At 45.6% G+C, this 19,054-nt stretch overlaps 2 protein-coding genes across 6 annotated transcripts in view; one reads left to right on the forward strand and one right to left on the reverse strand.

Moving 5' to 3' along the window:
* Positions 1-5,150: 5,150 nt before the first annotated feature.
* On the reverse strand, positions 5,151-6,769 carry LOC142586062 (solute carrier family 25 member 32-like). The gene has a single exon (XM_075697326.1). It carries the CDS (start codon positions 6,460-6,462, stop codon positions 5,494-5,496), a length of 969 nt encoding a protein of 322 aa, XP_075553441.1. The 5' UTR covers positions 6,463-6,769; the 3' UTR covers positions 5,151-5,493.
* A 10,230-nt stretch (positions 6,770-16,999) lies between these two features.
* The window catches only part of LOC142586063 (uncharacterized), a 151,141-nt gene continuing 149,086 nt past the window's right edge, over positions 17,000-19,054 (forward strand). For all 5 annotated transcript variants that reach the window (XM_075697330.1, XM_075697332.1, XM_075697331.1 and 2 more), the window contains exon 1: positions 17,000-17,213. The gene's annotated coding sequence lies outside the window, so the exon portion shown is untranslated. The remainder of the gene's footprint in view (positions 17,214-19,054) is intronic.

The raw sequence follows: 19,054 nt of genomic DNA on the forward strand, positions 1-19,054 counted from the left end.
GCGAGGAGTTACGGAGTCGCCATCTATCGGAAGCGCCTCGCTGGCGTAGTATGAGGGATCATGCGGCGCGCTCCTCATAGGTTTTGCTGTCAGCATCACTGAAAACACCACGCGTGAGCTCTCCCGGACATTTCTATAAGTACTTTCGAAACGAGAGAAGTTTTTTACTGTCTAAATAATAATCTTGGGCAAACTGAAAGCACAGAATCGTTTACAGACGCTATCTCTTTACCGAATACGTACAGTGAACGCCTCTGCGCGCGGTCGCCGCGATGGAGTCTCCCGAACCGGCTTCTTGAGTGAAAGGTAGCCAAACACTGAGAGTAAACTATGTGAAATATGTTGTTATATAGAGTGGGCTGTCTGTATAACCAAATGGGGCATAACAGAATGAAGCCTCAATGCAGCGATCGCACGGTTTCGCAGCGACCGACTGCGCGTCTGCATGCATGTCCGCGCACAACGTTTTGCTTTCGCTGTGAGCGCGTTTTCGCACCGTGCCATGAGCTTTAGGCCGCATAATATGAGCATTTAACAGTATGCAAGCAACCATTGTTGCGTGGGCGCTATCAGAGCTGTTCAAAATAATTTTATTGTAGAGACTTCGACGTCAAGGGGACTGTGATGAACCTGGTTGAGCAGGCCTTTGCTCAACCAGGTTAAGATCCTGCGCAAGTGCAATAACGTAAAAGCACGAGAACTTCTAGAGGCATATTATATAAAAAAGAAGGGACAAGCATGCATCAGTGACACATCGGTCATGCTTTACAATAGGGAGGCACGTTTCCTAGATAATATGTTTAGCTGAGTCACACCATTGGTTTTTTCTGATTTTGTGTTTTTTTTCTTCTTTTCTGCTGCTGATACCCTGATGCGCCTGCACTGGCATGGTCTGATATTTAAGTGTTTTCTTCGAATAAACCTCAGTTGTTAGTTTGCGTCTGTCCTGTATTCTTACTTGTGATCGTCTACAAAGCGCAACCAATCTTTCCAAATAAAATGTGATGTGCCATCGCGACGATTCAATATTTGTTTTCTTATAAATTCTTGGACGTTTCCATATTATTGCTCGAGTTGCGTCGCACTGTATGTTTATCGGTGCTCTCAGCGTGCGATTCCCGCTGCTTCTTTTTTGTAATCCAGTGCATTAATTCATAACACGTACAAACATGGCCATATACCATGCCTTTATTTAATGTGCGTCTTACCGCTCCCTTTCCATTCCAGTGAACTTGCCAGTATCTATAGCATCGACAAGTTCATAGACCAAACCGTCATGACATTAGTCGGGCGAGCGTCTCAGCGCGCGTTTTCCGAACATCGCAGACCCGGCGCCGTAGCAGAAATCTTCCTCGCGTCTGTGCTTGCTGCATACCCGAGTTGTAGCCGATGACTGTTTGCCGGTTATATGTTTCGCGAGCCAAGCTTCACCAAGCTTCTTGTCCTGCGGCTACGTGTGAATAAGGCTGACACCGGGCTCCGTTGCGTACGTCCGGCAATGCGGCACCGAGCAGTAGCCTACCATGTCGCGTGCCTTCAAAGGCAGCCACTACCTATTCTAGTGCTTTCAAGCGTTGTAATGTAAACACTGGAAGCGGGAAAATTTCTCCACTAAATGAGGACCGCAGCGTACGAGGGAATTTAAACTCTCGCTTCGAAGCAGCCGACGCAGCCGCTATGTCCACGTGATCCCTAATACCACGTCACGCCGACGGTGGCGCCAGCTTTTCCAGTGATGGAGCTCGAGGCCAATGGGTCCCGCCTACCACCTAGGCCTAACGGGGAATGGCCAGACTCGGACAAAGCCGGTACGTTTACTACTCTTGCCAAGAATTCAAAATTTGCACCCCTACTCCATGCAAAAGAGAACACTTTGAAAACACTAGATAATAAAACGAAAAGACTACTTAGCTACGAACGAAGCTTGGAATGAAGCTTGGACACAGGACCGTCCGCCACATCCACCCAGCAGCAAAGCCCTGATTTAAGCCCCAACTTAAATTGTGAGCGTGTAGGCAGTGTAGGCATGTGTAGGCGTGGCATGAGGATGGCAAATATTTTCAACGTGTTCTCGGTGTTCTGTTGGTCTTTATTACATGGTTCTGTTCTCATGTGTTCTTTATTCCATGGTGTTCTCGTGTCGTGTGATCCTTTTATATCGTCTCGGTCGCTGCCGTAATTAGTCGGTTTGGCCGGTTTAGCAATCTGGTTCATGGGGAAACGGTCTTCGCCTGTAAATTTAATGTGCTAGAGTTGTAGAATGTGCTGTTAGTCCCGTGTTTGGATGACTAGTTTTATGGTGGTGTGGTTCGCGTGAATGCTTCGCTGCTTTCGCAAGTAGTAGATGGCAGTAGTACTTGTGTTGTCGCAGCCTCTTTCCCGCACTAAACAGTCAGGGCAGGAACAAGCATCATAACGTCCCTCGATGGTCGTGCGCCGTCAATCTCCTGGACTATTGGCCAATACATGCTGGGCGCCTTTGTGATCTATGTATGTGTGACACTGCGTGTTTGCACCAACTCTGACAAATAAGGAGTGTTGAAAGCGGTGCCGTGCTGTTTCTGTTACCTGCTTGGCCCACCTGTTTTGTTTACAAACCCACCTGAATATTTGCTGTTGTGGCATGTAGATTTGCCCCATTCTATTTATACAAAGATACCATGCACTCAATTGCTGGCCGCCTATGGTTATTTTATAATTTTGCTGCAATATCTTAGCCTGAAGTATATGTTACTTTCGAAACACATTTGCATGTTCCTACGAATTGTTAGTTTACATGCTAAACATGGTGGTAGTAACAACTTCATTGAAAATCCGGCAAATTTCTTGGCCTGGGCCGCCCCTCAGTAGGTCCGGAGATGCTGTCTGCTCGCCGCCTCACGGCCTTGCTGGATGGCCCATAGTTGATCTTGGAGGTTTAGTTGTGCAGCGTGGCTGTCCACCGTGCCGCAGCTTCATCTGGGGAGTCTGTGTTTCCTCTGCCTATGACCTCACATTGCCAGAGAATGTGTATAAGATGCGTGAGCCCTGCCGCATAGTTTGCAGTTATCGTCTGAATAAATGTCTGGATATGTCCTCTTGAGATGAACGGGGTTGCGAAAGGTCTTGGTTCGTAACTGCCTCCATTTACCGCTTGGGCCCTGTCGAGGGGTTAGGGGCTGGATAAACACGCCTGGAGTTCTGATAAAATTTTGAAATGTCACAGCACTTGGTCATTCTGTCCCTCTCTGTCCATGCCTCCGTTGGATTTCCAAACCCCAGAGAGGATCCTTCTACGCATACGGTAATTATTACATTAAATTAATTTGCATGTAATTTTACAATTATTTACAATATTTAATTTTATGATTAATAATTACATCACTAATTACATTTACTTAGGGCAGGTAGTGACTGCGGATCCGGATCACGAGACTGAAATAATCTTAAGAATAAGAATGGGCTGGGGTGCGTTTGGCAGGCATTCTCAGATCATGAACAGGTTGCCATTATCCCTCAAGAGAAAAGTGTATAACAGCTGCGTCTTACCAGTACTCATGTCCGGGGCAGAAACCTGGAGGCTTACGAAAAGGGTTCTACTTAAATTGAGCACGACGCAACGGGCTATGGAAAGAAGAATGATGGGTGTGACATTAAGGGATAAGAAAAGAGCAGATTGGGTGAGGGAACAAACGCGAGTTAATGACATCTTAGTTGAAATCAAGAAAAAGAAATGGGGCATGGGCAGGACATGTAATGAGGAGGGAAGATAACCGATGGTCATTAAGGGTTACAGACTGGATTCCAAGAGAATGGAAGCATAGCAGGGGGCGGCAGAAAGTTAGGTGGGCGGATGACATTAAGAAGTTTGCAGGGACAACATGGCCACAATCAGCACATGACCGGGGTAGTTGGAGAAGTATGGGAGAGGCCTTTGCCCTGCAGTGGGTGTAGCCAGGCTGATGATGATGATGACACTAAGTCAATCTTTCAGTTGTCTACAGCATTAGTAATATATGAAGAGCCGCTTACAAAGCGCAGCTCCGAGTTGTTCCACGTGGAACTAAGTATAATACAGGTAATTCTCAAGCACAAGTCTCTACAGCACATAGTTACCTTTGTACATGTGGAAATGTCTTGACAATTGTCTAAAAATGGGAAATATACTGTGTTATCTACTGCATACATCTGAACTGAATAATCTTCTTTGTTATTTCTACAGAAGGAAAGTGTACATCCTCCAGTGTGTAGTTATTTGGGTCCATTCATATCAGAACTATATCCAAGTTTGTATAAGGAAGTAATAATTCTCCCAGGGGAAGATGATGTGTCATGCTGTCCTCTCGTGTCATAAGTAGCACTTGCTACCATTGTTATCTGTAATGTCCGCATGATGGAGCTGTGACCTCCATGTCTGTGCATCTGTATGCATTAGGCCAATCAGGTGGGATCATGCCACCTGTGTACCACCAATCATGATCACACCACTTGTGTAACAGCTAATAGCATGATGCAATTTGTCCTTGAAATACTACATAAGTTGAATAAAGACCACGTTGGCCAGACCCTCTCACCCGCAACAAGCGTCTCCGCCAACCTCACCGCGTGGTCCTCTCCGATGCTAGGGCCCTCCGCCAGCCGGCTTAGGATGCAACACCACACTAAGGAGACAGCTGACACAGCTTTGAGGCCATGTAACGGAACATGTTTCTAGCCATCTGGAAGCCTTACGGAAGATGCTTCTGCAATGTGACGCCACCTTGCAGCACACATTATTTCTGTATTTTAAGTGCTTGTGCCTGCAAAGTGTCTGTTTTCGTGTGCACAGACAACCTTTCTGTCTTCTTTCCGAGCGTCCTGCTCAGCCGCCACCTTGTTTGGACAGGACAGTAGCCTAAATCATTTTTGAGTTTGATGCTATCTTCGCAAAGCTGTCTACTTTGACGTCTGTGTAAGAATTGGAACAAGGCTTAAAATAGCCACTGTCCACTTAGCTGTCTACTTTTCCATCTTCGGAAAGTATTGGAACACAGCCACTGTAGTCGTCATTGTTTACTCGCACTTCCAGAACTGGCAGTGGCCGCTCCACCAGCGGCCTTTCCAAACACAAGCTAGGCCACTCATACCACTTATGAAGATGCACCCAAGTAATCAAGCAGGGTAAAAAAAAAAATGTTAAGACACTTTTTCATTTCAAATATTTATTTAAAACAAAGAACAAAATATGAAGTCATACATGCAAATAGAGTGGGCCCTGATCACAATGCATCGCCATGCTTTGGCATTGCACGACAAGTCTTTGCCACCAATAACAGAAACAACAAATATGTACAAACACTGTGCTGTTTTTCTTTGGCTTAATGGATTGCCTATTAGCACAGAGAATGACTGACGGCATCTTAGTAACAATGCATATGAAAAGGATATCTATTATTTTCTAGAACAAAAACATTTTGTCACATATTTTATCTGCGTTGCGCACTGCTCAGAAATAAAGTTGCATTGCGCAATAATCTAAGTATCTTTGTTCACAAGCCATTTGGCAATGTTCTCATATACCACAAATGTTATCGCAGTGGCCGGCGTCACGCGGAGTGTGTTCGGAACTAAGCCCTTGTAAAAGCCTTTGTAGCCTTCAAATCGCCAAGTCCTTGATATGCACTGGACGATGCCGGCGTACTTCTTATGCTGATCCTGTAATCTTGCCCTCACTACCTGATAAGGGTACGTCGCAGTGGTCGCAAAAAGTTTCGAGAGGGCAGCAAACACCAAGTACTCCAGCGTGCCTAGCTGTTTGCGGGCGTCGCCTCGATGGTGCCTGTGGTAGAATTTCTTCATTTCCTCGTAAGCCATAAACTGCAGCGCACCGTGCGACACGCCGAAGACGCCTGGGATGAAACCTCGGTAAAGGCCCGCAACTCCGTCGATGCGGTAGATTTTCCTCAGGGCGTCAAACGTGCTCTTATATAGAAGTTCCTCCGGCAGTTGCGACGTTGTGTACTGAAGGCACATTCTCGTCTTCACGACCCATATCGGATTCGTCATGAGCAGCGTCATAATTCCAGCCTCGGCGGCCGCCTGCATGTGCTGCCCCGGTCCGAGATGTTCGGTGCGAACACTTAATGACATCTGAGATTTGATAGCGTTGTAGAAGAAGAAGTAAAATCCCCAGGAGGCACCAGCGCCGATGCAGTTGGGCGTCACGCCTCTGTAGAATCCAATGATGCCTTCTTGCCTGAATATCGTAACAACCGCGTTGAGAAACCCGCGGTAGTGAGGCCTGCTTGACACCGCACCGTCATTCACTGCGAGCCTTATTTTCAACAGGTCAAACGGATGTACGGCTAAGGTTGAGGCTACACCACCGGATATTCCAGCGATGAGATGACCGGACTTCACATGGGACAGGAACGACAAAACATTTGCTGGTTTGTGACAATCACCGTTGCCGGTGCATTCGCGCGACATCTTTAAGCTGGACATAGTTTCGGCCTTACGCCAATCCACTCCAAACTCACCCGTCCGGCGAAGACTGCTTGAACGGCTTGATAAGCGACGTATGTGCACGAACGCTAACGTACAGTACGTACATCAGTTGAGTTCACTGTGGTGATGCGATCACATAGAATAAAGAACCAGCGATCACGCTACAACACAGCTATAATGCTATAGTAACCTCATAGAATAAAGAACTGTAATCTGGCTAGAACCACAGAATTTAGAACCAACGCTAGAACGCATTGCAACCACTCTCCTTGATTGCAACCGATGCATAGCCGATGCGACTTCCTCTCATCTGGATGGATGGATGGCAGCTATACCCTTCGTAACGGGCGGCGGCTGACGCCACCTAGCCTTTTGCTCCCCCTCCTATTTTTTTTTCTTTCTTTATATCTTCTTCTCCTTAAACTAGTTTTCACTCCCCTCCTACCCCCAAAATAACTGTCTAAAAAAGCATAGGAAACATTATCTCCCCGATTTATGGTATTATCTCTCCCTTGACTTCCTCCACCAATCCTCTAGCCTCCCCTTCGTTACTGCCACTCTTTTCTCGTCTATTTGCCCTCGTTCCCCGGGAAAACCCAATGCCCCTTCCATATCTACCACTTGTTCCCTCTGCCAGATTCGGGCGAAGGTCTGTGCATCTCAGCACTATATGCTCTGTGGTCTCCATTTCGGCTCCGCAAGCTGTGCACCAAAGGTCCACGTCTTCAAATTTAGCCCTGTATGTTTTCTTTCTCAAAACCCCCGTCCTAGCTTCGAATGATAGTGAGCTGCCCCGCGAGTTATCAAATAAGAGCTCTCTCTTAATCTCCTGTTTTTGTGACCTATACATAGATAGCGCTGGCTTTCCGAGCATTCTTTCTTCCCACATTTTTCTTTCCGCCTCCTTCACCTCCTTTCCCACACTAGAAACACGTTGGGCACCCTCCCTCGGCTGTAGGTATCTATCCCTGAGCTTCCTCGTTCTGAGTGTCCACTTTGTGTTCAAACTTTTCATGTATAGATATTTGTACACTTTTCCTGCCCACTTTTTTTCCTCCAGTGCTGGGAGTCTCTGTTCATATTTTAGCTTACTTATTGCCTCTCTACCTTCGAATGACATCCATCCCATGTCCCCCTGCACTCCCTCATTAAGGGTGTTCCCGTGCGCTCCTAAGGCCAACCTGCCTACACTTCTCTGTCTCGTTTCCATGCATGCCTGAACTTCCGATTTCATGCACAATACTGAATTTCCGAATGTGAGGCCAGGTACCATAACCCCTTTCCATACGCCCCTAACCACCTCGTACCTGTTATAGTTCCATAGTGCCTTGTGTTTCATTACAGCTGAGTTCCTTTTCACTTTTTCAATCGTAATTTTTACCTGTTCTTCCAAGTACTTTTTGCCCTCGTTTAGCCATATGCCCAAATACTTGTATTTTTCAACATGATCAATCTTAGTGCTTTGTATTTCCAATGGTTCCCCCCTTTCTTCATTGTATACTATTATCCCAGACTTCTCTCTACTGAATTGCAGTCCCAATTTTTCTCCCTCCTCTCCACATATGCTCATTAGTTCCTGTAACCCTACTCGGGTGTCAGCAAGCAGTACAATATCATCTGCATACATCAGTCCGGCTGGTACTTGAGCTACCTTCTGCCCTTCCAGCATATAGCTTATGTCGGTTCCTATTGTGCTCTGTTCTAGTCTCTTTTCCATTTGGCTCATGTAAATCATAAAAAGCAGAGGCAACAATGGACAGCCCTGCCTGAGACCTCTTCTTATTTTAGCTGGCTTTGTAGTTTCCCCCTGCCATGTTATCTCTACCTCATTATCTGTATAAACTTGTTGTAGGAACCCAATCACCTTTCTATCTAGACCATATTCCCTCAACTGGCTCCATAACGTTTCTCGGTTTACATTATCATAGGCTCCTCTAATGTCTAAAGAAGCTATTCATAGCGGTTTCTGCCTGGCTGCCGCTATCTCTATGCACTGTGTTATAACAAATAAATTATCATCTAGCCTTCTGTACCTTCTAAATCCATTCTGCAGTTCTCCCAAGATCTCTTCACGTTCTGCCCATTCCTCCATTCTTTTTCACCATCTGCATTGCTACTCTTTATATGACTGATGTGACAGCTATTGGCCTGTAGGATTTAATGTTGTCCTTGCTTCCCTTACCTTTGTAAACTAATATCATTCTGCTTGATTTCCAGTCCTGTGGAACATCTCCCCCTACTACTATTTGTTCAATAAGTTGTCGTAACTTTAATTTACTTTTCTGGCCTAATATGCTTATCAATTTCATAGGTATGCCATCAGGTCCTGTCGCTGTTCCCACGGGGACCTTGCGTTCAATTCTGTCCCATTCCTTACTTGTCATCCCTCTGTACTCCTCCTCTAATTCTGTCCTGCCGTTGTCATTGTTCTCCATTTCGCTACCCACTGGCTCTGTAAATGCTGCCTCTATTGTTAACCTAATATATTCCTGAGCTTCCTCTCCCTCTACCTTTGTGTCTTCTGGTGTGGTCAGTGAGTGCTGAACCACCTCTGTCTTCTTACTCTGTTGCCTTATGTGTTCCCAAAATTTCTTAGATGCATTTCTGTCCTTTTTTTCGTATCTCTAACAACCACTGTACCCCAACTTTTGCTATCTTGGCTTGAATTAATGCTAATGCTTCTCTTTTCATTGCAAGGTAATCCTCCCATTTTGTCTCCACCTCTTCTGGTGTGGCTCCCCTTTGCTTTGCTGCTCTGTGTTTTCTGCACGCTACTTTGCGTTGCTCTATGGCCTCCTTAACTTCTCGGTCCCACCAGCTTTTTGGTTTATGTCTTCCCTGCTTACTTCCTAGTTTCCTAATCTGTTCCTTCTCTAGCTCTCGTTTAAAAATACCTATTAAGTCGTCGTATGCCCATGCCCTTTGCGGTTGCTTGGATACAATGCTTTTCGCCACTTCTTGTAGCTGCCTGTCATTCAATTTGCTCATGCCTTTCCTTTCTTTAGTTTCTACCAGTGGTACTGTCCTTCCAAAGCTGATTTTGATTCGTTTGTGATCACTCCCCAGGCTTTTTGTACCTTCCTCATCAATTTCCATACATCCCAACCGTTCATACAGCTTGTGGGTCATTAGGCAGTAGTTGATTGTCGAGTGGGTGTTATTTCTTTCCCATGTTATTTTCCTGTCGCATTTAATTTCGGTATTAACCATCACAAAATCATGAGCCTCACAAAAATCTACTAACATCTGCCCTGTTGCATCTGTCGCCCCGTCAAAGTATTCCAAATGTGCATTCATGTCCCCTAGGATGATTATCTCCCGTTTCATAGCTAACTCCCTGATGTCCTTGGCCATACATTTGAAATATTTTGCATTCTCCTTTTTCGATTCATTCCCCATTTTCAGATACACAACTCCCAGGATTGTTTCAACATTCACTACGGTGCCCTTGAGCCACATGTGCTCACTGCAGCTCTCCCTTCCCCTCTCCCAGTCCTGTCCCTTCACTAGCGCCCCAAGGCCTCCTCGTCTGCGTTCTTTCCTTTTTCTGTTGCACCCTACCCAGGTGTATCCTTGAATGAATGGTGGCTCTTCCTCATCTCTTAAATGGGTTTCAGCCACTCCATATACCTGAAAATTTTCCGTTTGTAACTGTTCTTCTATTTCGTCCCACTTAATGCGATTTCTTCCCCCCTGCATGTTGATGAACCCCACATTTACTGCCTTCCTCTTCCTCCTCCGTGCTCCTGTCCTGCCCCCCCTCCCCTGTCCTTTATCTATTATGTTTTGGCATGCAGGGTCGCCCTGCGTGCCTGCAAGAAAGCCTGAGCCCTACGACCCACCCTCGTTCCTACCTGCCATCCCGCTGGTGTAGTGTGGTGAATGCCATCCGGGCCGAAAGGGGGGAAGTTTTTTCCCTCGATCATTCTGTTCACCTCCACCACATCACACCTGAGGGCTCGCCCTAACTTCCTAATAATTACATTGGCCGCCACTACCTGTTCTTCAATGAAAGGGCCCTGTCCCCTGACCTCTGTGACAGTACACAGGGCAATGTGCACCGCCTCAGAGGTCGCCCTTAATTTCGCCACTACCGCTTGAATCTGTCTGCCCAGCATTCGCCCCCTATTCTGCAGGACGTCATTCACACCAGCATGCAAAATGACCAGGTTTCTTCCCTCTCTGTTTTCATTCAATTTGCTTTTGGCTCTCTCCGCCACTGCTTCGAATCGAGCCCCCGGCATGCATTCGGCCTTCACTCGTCTGTCATACTGCACTGTTCTGAGGAGTGCTGTTTGCATTCGCGATACGTTGGAGCTTCCAACGACCCAGACCTTTCTGTCTTCAAGCAAATCTTGCCTCCCTCCTGCCTCCTCGCCTTCTCTGCCTCCTGTCGTCTCATCCCTCTGTACCTGTGTCTCCCGCGGTCCCTACGTTAACGTGTCCGCCCCCCATTCTGTTCCTCTGGGTGATCCTCCCGCTTCCTTTTCCTTCAATTCCTGCTGTGCCTCCCTCTCAGCTTCTCTCTCTCTCATCTCTTTCAATTGTTTTTCCAATTGCTGCCGTTTCTCTCGCTCATCACTCCATTTCCGCTCTACAGCCTCAATTCTTGAGGCCCACTCCCTCTCGACCCTTTCCTCAAACTCTGCGCGTTTCGTTTTTTCTTTCTCGAGTTCCTCGTTTGTCCTCGCCATTTCACTCTTTAGCTGCTTCTCCAAATCCTCAATCACTTTACACAGCGTGCACACAAAGCCGTTCCCTTCCGCCTTCGCCACGGTTTTGAATGTCATTTCATCCAAATAACACCATCGTTCGCACCTCTCATACTGGACGAGGTCCCTCCCTTCCTCCTTGGCTTTTCTAGCCGGCCGTCCCATGAATTCTCTTGTCCTACTGTTATTGAACAATGTAAAAGCGAGGGAAAAAATCACTATAATAAAGACCACTGGGAATCTCTACAATAATAAAGAGAGCTAGTAAAATAACCAAACCAATGACCAGGGGAAAAAGAAAAAAAAAAGAAAAAGGACAAAGAAAAAAAAACACATTTAGCCCTAGCCCTAACTATTAAACTTTTAGTCCTAACTGTTATGTGTTGGCCACGACCTACTTTATCGCCCTACGTTGGCTAAGAGTTCGCCTGGCTTCGCAGTGCTCCAATTCTCTGCCACCTACGTTTCTATGCTGGCCCTAGCTCCATTCAGATTTCCCGCCGCTGTAATTAGAAATAAAATTAGAAATAGAACTTAGCTGTCGGCATCCGTCCGTCCCGGCTCCGTCTCTGTAAACACCTCTGCCGCACGTCTCTGTAAACACCTCTGATCTTCTCCGCCGCCTCTGATGGTTATCAACTGGTCGCTTCCGTCGTTTGCTATACGGAAAAGCTTGGCTTTGGAGCTTTGTTCTCACTTTATTTTCTTACAGTCGGCAAGTGACAGCGCCAAGTGCATTGGTTGAACGATCGCAGCGCCAGATTTCCCTCTAGGTATAGTAATATGAAACCCTATGGCCTAGAATATTGGCGGCGAGGAGTTACGGAGTCGCCATCTATCGGAAGCGCCTCGCTGGCGTAGTCAATGCCTCCTTGCGTAGTATGAAGGGATCACGCAGCGCGCTCCTCATAGGTTTTGCTGTCAGCGCTCACTGAAAACACCACGCGCGAGCTCTCCCGGACATTTCTGTGAGTACTTTCGAAACGAGAGAAGTTGTTTACTGTCTAAATAATAATCTTGGGCAAACTGAAAGCACACAATCGTTTACAGACGCTATCTCTTTACCGAATACGTACAGTGAACGCCACTGCGCGCGGTCGCCGCGATGGAGTCTCCCGAACCGGCTTCTTGTGTGAAAGGTAGGTAAACGTTGAGAGTAAACTATGTGAGATATGTTATTATAGTGTTTTTATAACTAAATGAAGCGTAATAACAAGAAGCCTCAATGCAGCGATCGCGCAGATTCGCAGCGACCGACTGCGCGTCTGCATGCTTGTCCGCGCACTGTTTCGCTTTCTCCGCGCGCGCGTTCTCGCACCGTTCCATGAGCTTTAGGCCGCAGAATATGAGCATTTGACAGTATACAAGCAACCATTGTTGCGTGGGAGCTATCAGAGCTGTTCAAAAATAACTTCATTGTAGGGACTTCGACGCCTACAGGGACTATGATGTGCCGTCGCGACGATTCAATCTTTTTTTTCTTCTAAATTCTTTGACTTTTCAATATTATTTTTCGAGTTGCGTCGCACTATATGTTTATTGGTGTTCTCAGCGTGCAATTTCCCGCTGCTCCTTTTTTGTAATCCAGTGCATTAATTCATAACACAAACATGACCATATGCCATGCTTTTTTTAAATGTGCTTCTTACCGCTGCCTTTCCACTCCACTGAACTTGCCAGTGTCTATAGCATCGACAAGTTGATAGACCAAACCGTCATAACATTAGTCGTGCAGTAGACTCGGGCGAGCGTCTCAGTGCGCGTTTTCAGAACATCGCAGACCGGGCGCCGTAGCAGAAATCTTCCTCGCGTCTGTGCTTGCTAAATACCCGAGTTGTAGCCGATGACTGTTTGCCGGTTTTATGTTTCGCGAGCCAAGCTTCACGCAGCTTCTTGTCCTGCGGCTACGTGTGAATAAGGCTGACACCGGCCTCCGTTACGTGCGTCCGGCCCTGCGGCACCGAGCAGTAGTCTACCATGTTGTGCGCCTTCAAAGGCAGCCACTACCTATTGTAGTGCTTTCAAGCGTTGTAAAGGAGACACTTGAAGCGGGAAAATTTCGCCACTAAATGAGGACCGCAGCGTACGAGGGAATTCAAACTCGTTTTCAGCTCGCTTCGGCGCTCCCGAAGCAGCCGACGCGGCCGCAATGTCCACGTGATCCCTCCTAGCACGCCACGCCGACGATGGCGCCAGATTTTCCAGTGGTGGAGCTCGAGGCCAATACTGGCTAGTGTCCCGTCCGTGGCCTCCCGGGTGGCACCGGATGCAATGAATTCCGGCGGTTGCCGCTAGGAGCGCTGCAGTGCATGTGGGTGCAGGATCTATAAAGGTAACCGGGTGATTATACAATGGGAAAAGCAGGTTTCGGAGCCTGTGATGATTCGGCGGGGGCTTAGGCAGGGGTGCCCATTGTCACCTCTGATGTTTATGCTCTACCTACAAGGTTTAGAGGCCAAAATACAGCAAAGCGGACTCGGCTTCAACCTATAATTTCTCAAGCAAGGAAAATTGATTGAACAGTCATTACCAGGACTGATGTACGCGGATGATATTGTATTAATGGCTGACAATGCAGAAGATCTGCAGGAATTAATGGACATATGTGGTACAGAAGGAGACAGGTTAGGCTTGAAGTTTAGCAAAGAAAAATCAGCAGTCATGATTTTTAATGATAACAGTTGCGGCGAGCATAAAATACAGGAGGCCATGCTGGAGATAGTCGATAAATACAAGTACCTTGGGGTGTGGATAAATAATGGCATTGAGTATCTGACAGAGTACGAAAAATATCTAACGACTAAAGGTAACAGAAATGCAGCGATTATGAAGAGTAGGGCACTGTGGAACTACAATAGGTACGAGGTACTAGTACGAGGGATATGGAAGGGGGTAATGGTACCAGGCCTGACTTTTGCCAATGCAGTTCTATGTATTAGAACAGAGACCCGGCAACAGTTGGAAATTTGGCAACGTGGTGTGGGTAGGCTCGCTCTGGGAGCAGATGGCAAGACACCAAATCTTGGAGTGCAGGGGGATCTGGGATGGTCTTCTTTCGAGGGCAGAGAGGCTAGTTAGTAGCAAGATAGCATTTGAGGAGCGATTGAGAAAAATGGGGGAAATTCGGTGGGCTAGGAAGGTTTTCAGTTACTTGTACACGAGGAATGTTGACACGAGGTGGAGGAAGCGAACTAGAAAATTGACAAGCAAATACTTGGGCAGTAGCGGGGGAACAAGTAAGGAATCATCTGTCAAGAAAAAGGTTAAGGAGGCAGAGAGGGGTATGTGGAGTACAGAGATGCAAACCAAATCGGCATTGGAGACATACAGGACGTTGAAGCAAGAAATAGCCAAAGAAAATGTTTACGATAACTGTAAGGGAAGCTCATTGTTGTTCGAAGCCAGGACAGGTGTACTGAGGACTAAAACGTACCGAGCCAGATACCAGGAGATAGATTTTTGGTGTGCGAGGCGTGTAGAGAGGAGGATGAAACGGCGGAACACCTGATACTTGCTTGTAAACAACTTCACCCTGCAGTTGAATCTAACGGGGAACTATTCAAAGCCTTGGGTTTTAAAGACAGTGAAAGTAGAATAGACTTTGAACAGGTAGAAATAACTAAACGGAGGCTATCTGATTGGTGGACAATATCAACGCAAAAGTAAAGGAGTAAATACATAGGTATGCATGCATATAGAACCATTAAAGGCTAGGTGGCGCGCGCCGCCGCCGCCCGATTCAAAGGGTTGAGCCACAATCATCCATCCATCCATCGTGCCGCGGCACCATCCGGTCTTCGCAGCACGCCGTGGTTCTACAGCATCGGCAAGTGGGCTGCTGCGCCTTTTGTTTTTATTAAGCCGTAGCAGCAGCACAGTTCAAATGTGGGCAGCTGATTACTGATTAGGGTTTGTTTTGATTTCAACAGGCTTCTGTAGCGCTTGTCGCTTTCGTGAGAAGCTTGTGCTACCTCAGCTCGGCTTCGAGCGGGGAACCTCATGTGTTTCTGTGCTGGCGAAGAGAAAACGTAATTTTTAAGGCAGAAGCCTTAGATTTCCATATTTCAAGGTCGTGTTGTGAGGTACAGAATATATCACACGATCCAAGGAAGGCCAGAAGCGAACCAAAGCATGTCCAGCCGTGTATAAGAGATGATTAATGATTAGCAAATTTAATTATTGATTAGCGATTGGATTGAGGAATTAGGTTGAATTAGCGGGATAAAGGAGGATTAAGGTGGATAAGGATACACTTGTTTTTTTATTCTAGTGATGATGGCAGCGTATTTTTTTTTAAGGGTAAGCTTTAGGTTGCATTTTTTATTCGAATAAAGCAAAAGAATTCTAGGTTACGGTACTATTCTATTAATGTTACATTAATGCATAACCATTCAAGACTGCTGTCACCGATCAACTTTTGAAATGACTCAAATTTCGCTGTTCTTTCTTTTTATTTTATTTGCTGCTGTTTCTGTCTATTTATCGTATACTCAGTTGTCCTCATAGGTATGAATGTTTTTGATTGTTTGTAAACCATGTAACTATCCCCTCATCATGCCCTTTGGGCCCCGAGGGTATAATAATGAGCAAATAAATTAGCCTGTAAAATGAACTGTGGTGTTCCTTGTACTATACATTCTTTATACCAGGTAAATACGTGGAGATTTCTTTTTATTTCTGATATCGTGAACAAAAATAGGAAACATATCTTTTATTTGACCGTAACAAAGATTTTATTCAAGCGTAACAACAGTCAAACGCGGGCACAATTAAGACAGCACTAGATATGAGATAATGCACACATACATGAAGAAGGTAGATTTAGTGGCAGTGACGCAGTTTAAGGAGCTTCTGCCGTTGCCTTTGCGCTTCCCTCTCTTTGTCGATGCCTTTTACAAAAACCCAAACCTCAAGAAAACATAGAACCTTACAACTACTGTCAAAGCTGGTTTTTCTTTCTCTGGGGTACCCTAATTGTGGAAACGCTAGTGTCTGCAGCTGACCTGAAAAATCAGCTAGACTCGCTACATGTAACTTGTTTTTGCTAAGGAACACAGTAAAAGCATCTTCCATGGCGTTCACAGTGGTTGACAAGGTCTGACTAAGATAGATAAGGCCTCCATTGTCAATATGGGTAGTGCAATATGAAACAACGTTGGTACTAGCTTCAGCTTGCTTACGCAAAGGAATTAAGCCTGCACACTGTGGTCAAGAATTTTTGGCAGTGATCTTTCGTGCAGCGTACATTAGCTGCAGTATAGTAGTTCAAAGCACTACTGCTCATTTTTCTTGTTTTTCTTTTTCCTGGCACTCACGAGGTGCATACTTAGGATACTCAGGAAATATCGTTAGTATATGGCGTAGGGTTATAGCAGTTGGTGCCAGCCTTCTGTCCGTTCTCCTGGTCATTATTGCGCATTCTGCTACCGCTTCGTATCAGATGGTGGAGTGAACAAGGATACACACCCTTTGTTCGAGCGGTAGCCGCTTCTACACAAAGGCACAAAGCAGGTGCTCTCCTTGCACTCTTTCTTTAGCTTCGTCATTTTTTCACCGCCGGTGCATAGTTCTCGTAATTACAAGCACACAAACACAGCAGCTACGCACTCACTCTTTGACAACACCAAGAACAAACACGCAACGCTGTAATAAGACAGAAAACGCAAACATAGAAACTGACGCAACCGCTGCGAAACTGATGCGCGAAGCAGACGACACGTGCAGTCTGCACCCACCCGTATGGCAGCGACCTCTGCTGGCCACCGTGGGCATTCATTGCAAGCCCCGCCACGCTCCTTCATTGAAAAGAGCGCGTGCTTGGTGCACTAGCCAGTATATATCACCTGCATCGATGAAGAAAAAAAAAACATAGCGGTTGTTTACGTTCATTCAAATATGATACGAGAAGTCTCGAGCTCACGCTACGCAGTAAATAGCAGATCGACTCTGATTTATTCTTTTCTGCAAGCGGTTAAACGCCTAAAGTACGTACGCCGCAGCTAAAATTGTGTGTCTGACTCTCGTCTCCCTGTAAACGTGAGTAAACTGAATGCTGCGTTCTGCGCTTTCGACCTCGCGATACGATCATTTGTAACAGTTCTTTTAGAACTGGTTGGTTAATAAATAGTATTCAAAAGCGTATGTAATAGTCGAACTGTCCCGCGAACAATCGAGCCAACTGTTTTGGTCAGTCCTGTTCTTTCCTTACGACGATTTATGTCTTCGAAGACGCGAACACCGGGAGAGTTGACAACGATTTAGCGAATGTGCCGTGAAAATTCATGCCTACTGATGCAAATGCCCTGCGATACAAGTTGAAGCTTTCAAGCTTCGCAGCGCGGCACTGTTTGAGGTTTGCGCATTTGATTATGCAGTCATTTCATCGAGGCGAATGAGTAGACGTTTTTATGTGTTGGCTTAGTGCATGTCCTCAAACAGACTACATATACTCTTGTGCACTGGATCTATAAATCAACATTATACATTTGCTCTATTTTACAATAAATCTGGGTGTTTTTATGAATGACTGTTAGCTTTCTGTGACAATTTGCGGAGCTATTGGCGGAGCTCAGTATTTATTTACCGTGTAGCTTGTAGTTCAATAAATCCTCGTGCAAACTAAACGTGTTTCGTAGCGATGTTGCCCCTACAAGAGTGTAATCTCACTGGGAAAACTGTGCTTGACAGCACAAATCTGCATAGATGACATTAAAGAACAGGACATCTTGTTCCTTAAACTCATGAAATTTGTCTAATGTACGAGGGCGAGCTCTTGTTTTGTGCCGGTATGGTTAACGTCACAGCCACTTTTTATCATTATGAGAATGAAAGGGATGAAATAATGTCGCAGTTTCCAAAATGTGCAATTCTTGCACTGGGTTCTTAGATAAACCTCTCCAGCTCTCACAACATCCCATGCAGGACACGGAAAAGTCGCACAGCGCTGGTAGCATGTCCACATTGTGCATAATAGCATTGCCACTGTGAATCGGTGGTGAAGCACAGTCTAGCTGGTGGTGCACAGACCCTTGAGAAATCATCTGATGGTTTATAAGACCCCCATTTTTGTTATGTAGTTGAAAAGCTTATCAAAGATGTCCGTAGCATTTTCTTCAGAGCTTGTAGAATTCCTTAACGGAATTTTTAGAGTTGCGAGCTCATTTGATATCAGTATACGGGCATCTGCACTACTGTCATTTGATAGTGATAGCGCATCACAAAAAATTGAACTTAAAGCAACTCCAGCTTTAGTAACCAAAATATTTAAGTTGTGCATTTAAAACTTTTTGGGTGTGTGCAAATTGTGCCCTGCTTCTCTTAAACTTCTAATTTAAAGTATGGACATGATGTTTTCTTATTTTCTTTCTTTGTTTTTTTTTTCTTTGAAGTGATGTTTTTTGTCTTTTAAACTTTGCATGTACTGGTTGCTGTCTTGCCAAGCAGACACAAGCCTATTATCAGCTACCACAATACCCACTATACTCCATTTGATATTTAGCATGTAACACTGTAGAAGCTGTGCAGGTTTGGTCATCAAGAAATATCACTATGCATGTTTCATGGTGAAATGATTTAGAGATCCAGCTGTGAAACAAAAGACTATAGGTTTGACTACTCACATCAACAATCCCAGATGAACCCACACAGTGGCAGCTCCTGCACCTCCTGTGCTTTAATAAGTTCAGTTAAAAATTTTTGAAATATGTAAAATTCTGCTAGGAAGTGCACTTACCTTACAAAAATATAAGACAGCATTACCTTAAACATTAATAATGTAGCGAAGAGATTGTAGAAGAGACGCTAGTGGGTTCAGCGCTACTGGCTCTAAACGCTAGTGGGTCGAGCGCTCCTGCTCAGCAACGGCTCTCGTGCTTGGA

The sequence above is a fragment of the Dermacentor variabilis genome, chromosome 6 (assembly GCF_050947875.1).
Source record: "Dermacentor variabilis isolate Ectoservices chromosome 6, ASM5094787v1, whole genome shotgun sequence".
In the NCBI taxonomy this organism is placed as follows: domain Eukaryota; kingdom Metazoa; phylum Arthropoda; class Arachnida; order Ixodida; family Ixodidae; genus Dermacentor; species Dermacentor variabilis.

Coding starts and splice junctions, on each gene's coding strand:
- LOC142586062 (XM_075697326.1), bottom strand. CDS start 6,462: ATGTCCAGCTTAAAGATGTCGCGCGAATGCACCGGCAACGGTGATTGT.